Source organism: Mandrillus leucophaeus, unplaced genomic scaffold (assembly GCF_000951045.1).
Source record: "Mandrillus leucophaeus isolate KB7577 unplaced genomic scaffold, Mleu.le_1.0 Scaffold76, whole genome shotgun sequence".
NCBI lineage: Eukaryota > Metazoa > Chordata > Mammalia > Primates > Cercopithecidae > Mandrillus > Mandrillus leucophaeus.
The window spans coordinates 4691639-4697617 of record NW_012108252.1 but is presented as its reverse complement, the minus strand read 5'-3'; the positions used below and the strand labels follow the sequence as shown (position 1 = coordinate 4697617).

Genomic DNA, 5979 nt, shown 5'->3' with positions numbered 1-5979 from the left:
AGGGAGGGGGAGGGGGTCGGAAAAGATGTCCGTGGAGGCAGCTCTGGCAGAGGCGAGGCCAGGATGGGGAGCGCAGTGCCCAGACCTTCGCCGGCTTGGAGGAAAGGCCCAAAGAGCTGTCGATGCCTGCCGCCCGCTTTACAGATGGGGAGAGTGAGGCTGGGAGAGGGAGGGATCACCCAAGTTCTGCAAGACTGTGGATAGGGGTGGGTGCTGAGTCTAAGCTCCCCCAGTTCTTAGATCTGGCTTCCACCTTTGCCGCCTGGGGTTGGGTTATAGGGGAGGAGGCCGCCATCTGGCCAGAGCAATTGTGGGGAAGCAGAAAAACCACAACCTAGAGAGAGAGGTTGCCTTATTTCCTCCCTGTCTGTATTGACCTAAATTTGCAGTGACCAGCGCCCACCTCGTAGCGTTCTGTTCTTGCTTACTGACCCATCAGAGCTGGGTCACATCAGCCTCCCCACTCCCATCCCTCTTCTTTTATGATGCCACATATGTTATGGTCCCCTAGTGTGAGCCACCATTGTTGTGGCCTGCTGGGCCCACGGACTGGGAGTTTGTCAGCCAAGGGCCTCCCTGTAGAGCTGCTTCAGTGAGCACAAAAGCCAAGCGGATGGTGGTCAGAAGGAACGGAAACTGGCCTCTTACTTTAGCAACTTTGGGAAGTAGTGATTTTCCTTTTCTTCTGCTAAGAAGGATATCCAACAATCAAGCTGGGGTGTGAAGTGTTGAGTCCCAGAAGCTCATATCTGTTAGTGGATGTCTCTGTTGTTAGGATTAAGTTCAGCTGCATACAACAAGCAAACATTAATAGCTTCAACAAGATAAAAGTTTCTCTCTATGGAAAGAAACTGAGAAATAGGTAATCCAGAACTGGTGTGGAGGCTCCTTGGTCACCAGGGCCCCTGGATCCTGCCCTTCTGGTTCTTCACAGTTCTTAGCATGTAACTTCATGGTTCAAAATAACTGCTTGAGCTACAGCCATTATATTCACGTTCCAGACAGTGGGAAAAATGAAGCAGGAAGAAGGTCACTGACTACTTTATAAGGGGATTACTCAGAAGTTTCATATAACAATTTTTATACTTCTTTGGCCACAACTTAATAATGTGGTTGCACATAGGTACAAAGGAGGATGGAAAGTGCAGCCTATTAACTGAGACATAATATGCCCAGTTCAAAAATCAGAATTATTGTATTAAAGAAGATGGAGAGAATGGATTTGGGGAAATGTATTAACTAGAGGCTTAACTGCTGAATTAGAGATTTTTACGTATAGTGGTTTAAATAAGGTAGTTTATTTTTCTCTCTGATAAAAGTCTGGTTGGTCTGGGGCTGGTGGCAGGACTCTGTTCCACAAGGTCATTCTGGGACCCGGGTTCTTTCCATCTTGTTGCTCTACCATCCCCCTGAGGCTTTGTCCTCATCTGTACAGTAGAAGCCAGGTTGCTTGCATGTCCTTGTTCAAGATTGAGGGAAAGAAAAAAAGAAGTTCAGAGCAAGTAGTTACCTTTTAGGCTGGCTGCCCACATTACTGCTGTTCACATTCCTTTGGCAAAAACATAGTTACAATGACCTAGCTTCAAGGAAGGCTAAGAAATGTAGTCTTCTAGCTGGAGAGACATGTGGCAGAATCTGTCACTCTGGAAAAGAATAAATATCCCAAAGCCCATCTGTTTCTGAAAGCATCTAGTGTATCTTTACATTGTACACAACCTAGTGCTGCCAGGTGACTGAAATGTAGTATGCGAGAGCTTCTATTCTGATTGGGTTCATGCATCTAACAAATGAAGGATAGGGTCAGATTCTGTACGTCCTTTGAGTCTCTCTACAGAGAGAATGGTATGTTCATTGTATGGTCCAGAAAGTTTTATGAACATGGACATCAGGTGGGCCACAGCCATCAAGGACAGCTTTATAGAGTCAAGCTATAAAGTAGGAAAGACTTCAGTGACACAGAAGAGGGAAGGAATTTAGATGAGGTGACTGCACAGCAGGCAGCAGGGCTTTGCTACGTGTGTACCAATCCCTAGTGTGTCTGCTTCTCCCTCCCACCATTCTGCACATAAAACTGGTTTAACCCTCCTGAAGCCTGCTTCTAACCTGTTGGCATTGCACTCAAAAGTCTGTGATGGGGCCAGGCGCGGTGGTTCACACCTGTAATCCCAGCACTTTGGGAGGCTGAGGTGGGTGGATCAGGAGGTCAGGAGTTTGAGACCAGCCTGGCCAACATGGTGAAACCCCGTCTCTACTAAAAATACAAAATTAGGCGGGTGTGGTGGTGCATGCCTGTAATCCCAGCTACTCAGGAGGCTGAGGCAGGAAAATCACTTGAACCCAGGAGGTGGGGAGGTTGCAGTGAGCTGAGATTGTGTCATTGGACTCCAGCCTGGGCAACAGAGTGAGACTCAGTCTCCAAAAAAAAAAAAAAAAATTCAACCTGTTCCCCGAATGAATATTCAACTGCTTTATCTGAAATTTCCTCCCTGACTCAACTTCCTTTTATAACCATATCTCCGCTTCCCTCACCCTGAGCTTTTACTCTCCGTTCTTCTCCTACCCTCTTCTCTCTGACAGTTTCACTTCCTCTTTGCATACAGATTCTACCACCATCTGGTGGGTGCTAGTTGGGATGTAAGTGGTGTGGGCCTATCAGAGGCAGTGCCTCTGCTAGATTACCCTGGGCCTGGGCTTCAGCCCTGTGGGTCCTGAATAGAGACTTTCCCAAGATGCCTAGAAATAAACAGTGACATTGCCTTAAAAGCGGGGGCTGAGGAGGGGTTGTCAGAGAGTGGGAAGAAGAACCAGGGGAGAGGGGTGTCCCAGAAGGCAAAGGAAAAGAGCCTGTTTCCTACCAAGGAGAGGCCTGATAGCATGAAGACTCAAAATTATCGATGGATTCAGGAGATGAGAGGTTATAGGTGGAACTCTCCTAGGATAGATTCAGTGGAGAAGGAAGGAGGGAACCTGACTGACCTTGGAGGATGTGGCAAATGAAGAAGTGCAAGGAATGCCTTTGACTTATTCTATCAATACACTTGAGGTTGTCCATTTCTAGTGACTGGGCTACTTGTTCCCTCTGTGCAGGGTACCCCCTTCTTATGTCTCAAATAGCCATGAAACTGAGTACAAAAATCAGAAAAAAGGAATTTGAGTAATGGAGGTGGGAATGGAAATTCCACTGAAACTGAGAGAGAGCCTACTGATCATTACCTACCCTACCTAGAGACTATTTCCCCAGTATCCAGATTGCCCAAGGCCCTCAAATCCAGAGGCGGGATGCTGGCTAATTTGCTGTCTCAAAAAAAGATCACCCCCTAATGTGGTCATTTTAAAAAATTTAAGTTGTGTTTTGGTTTAACTGTGCTAGTGTTCAGAATTCTTTGAGGGTCCCACTGTCTAAGCATATACTACTCATCCTTACAGTCTTAGCTCAAATGCCACCTCTTTCAGGAAGCCTTCCCTGATTTTCTCCTCCCACTAGGCAAAGATATGCTTCCACAGCACACAGTCTGCCATGACCCTCTTTGCTCTCTATGGTCAGGAGTTCAGATACGGTCTTAGTGCTTGAATCCTACCACTCATACTTCGTTCCCTTGAAGTTCTTAACCCGGAATCTACATATTCAGAGCAGTGATAGAATGTGGAACAGATTACCATTTGATTATGGGCAAATGCTCATTTCTGAGGGTTCTTTGGGGAAAAACAAACCAACAAGACTGAGTTGGATGTTGGCTGAGGGTTAAGTCACAAATGAAGCTTGCTTCTCCCTGCTGCTAAGATGGCCAGGTTTGAGAAGCAGACCCTGAGTCTTAACCCAGCCAGCTACATGGATGATGTTAACTGCCTGACCCTTGGAGCCATACCCTGCCTAAGAAGGAAAAGACAGAACATCATTTGTGGTCACTTATCTTTAAGGCATAGTCATCTGACTACTTGTAAAATGTGGCTCAATCAAGGATTTTCTGACCATTGAGTTCTGATCACAGTTTTTCTTGGGAAAGAGCTAGAGAGGTAGAAATGACAGAACGTGGGGCAAAGGGCAGACGTTTCATCGTCTCCCTATATCCTTCCCCCATCTACCATGGACAGTATGTGGTTATATTACTTACCACTCTACTAATCTGGAAGTTCGTTAAGGGTAACAATTTACATCTAATTTATCTTTGTATCCTTCATGAATCTAGCCTGATCATAATACCAATTGGAGCAACTTTTATTATGTGCTTACTATGCAGCAGGTACCACTTTAAGATACTTTGTCCATATTAATTTTAATCCTTACAGCAACACTGTGAGTTAAATACTACTATTATTGCTACTGTAGAGATAAAGAAACTGACCCACAGAAAGTTTGAATATTTTGGCTAAAGTCACACAGCTAGAAAGTAGAGAGAACTCTGTGGATTTGTTGATAGACTTAATGGACAAGGTGGCTTAAGGTGTCCTGTCCACCTGGAATGGAGGGTCCCTGTTGACTTGCACTAGGACGTGGATTGGACAGGTAGAATTGGTTTTTTGTTTTTGTTTCTGAGACAGAATCTCACTCTGTTGTCCAGGCTGGAGTGCAGTAGTGCGATCCCAGCTCACTGCAACCTCCACCTCCTGGGTTCAAATGATGCTCGTGCCTTAGCCTCCCAGGTAGCTGGGATTACAGGCATGTGCCATCACACCTGGGTAATTTTTGTATTTTTAATAGAGACAGGGTTTCACCATGTTGGCCAGGCTGATCTTGAACTCCTGACCTCAAGAGATCTGCCTGCCTTGGCCTCCCAGAGTGCTGGGATTACATGCATGAGCCACCACGTCCAGTCTAGAATTAGGTATTTTTGTGAGTGAACTTGAGAGGGTGGGTTTGGAACTGATATGGTAGACAGTTAGGGCCTACAGTTTCCTAAGCAGTGGAGTGCCACCATGAAGACTGAATTCACTTCTGTGTGGAACTTTACACCTTATAAAACCCCTTGATATTTTTACTTCATAATACGATGCTGAAAAGAGAAGGAACAAAAATTGAGGCCATCCAGAAAGAGGCTGATGCAATAGTTCTCGGATGAAACTGAATGGTGTGGCCAGACAATTAAAACTTAAACTTCAAGGAATCGAGTACTAAATTAATACCTAAAGGCTGTGAGCCAAGCAGTTAATTAGAAGCAATAAATAGCAAACCAGAAGCCATTAACCACTCAGTAGAGTATGGCAAAACAGGCTCAAGGGATTGCAAAAAAGGAAAGGATAGTGTCTTGAATTAGACAAGAATGGAAACCACAAAGCCAGATTGAGAACCTAAAAAATCAACCAAGAAAATAAGTACCTCTCATGGTTCAGGAATAAATGAAGGGAGTATAAAATAATAGAGAGGAAAGGAGGGAGAGAAAAAAAAAATGGCTCAAATTGTTCTCCAAAACAGAAGTTACTGAAAGAGCTTATAGAGTCCATGTCAGAAGAAGGAAAGAAATGGAAGGAGAAGAATTGTTACACCCTTTTTTAGAAAAGCCCCAAGCCAATATTATTTAGTCTCATTCAGGTTTTTATTTTAGAGGGAAAAAAATAGCATCAAAATGGAAAATGGAGAGAAAGGAACAAGCCAAAACAATTTAAGTGGTGAAAAATGGGGGAATGGACAGAGCGAAGGGAAGAGGGAAAAGCTGGCTGTGTCTGGGTGGTTCAACACATATGTCTCAAGACTAAGGAGGACAGGTAGGTGTAGGGGAGATGGAATGTTGAGGAGTACTATGAGGAGCAGTGGGATGACAGCATTAGATTTCTGCTTCAGGCCGGGTGAGGTGGCCTGTAATTCCAGCACTTTGGAAAGCCGAGGCAGGCGGATCACCTGAGGTCAGGAGTTCAAGACCAACCTGGCCAACATGGTGAAACCTGTATCTATAAAAATACAAAAATTAGCTGGGCATGATGGCAGGTGCCTGTAATCCCAGCTACTCAGGAGGCTGAGGCAGGAGAATCACTTGAACCTGGGAG

At 45.1% G+C, this 5979-nt stretch overlaps 1 protein-coding gene across 1 annotated transcript in view; it reads left to right on the top strand.

Annotated features, from left to right (window-relative positions):
- FRRS1L (ferric-chelate reductase 1-like) overlaps window positions 1–5979 on the top strand; it is a 47584-nt gene that overhangs the window by 11268 nt on the left and 30337 nt on the right. Inside the window, exon 2 of the mRNA XM_011966402.1 lies at window positions 3–153. Within this exon, the coding sequence (XP_011821792.1) occupies window positions 3–153 (151 nt within the window). The remainder of the gene's footprint in view (window positions 1–2; window positions 154–5979) is intronic.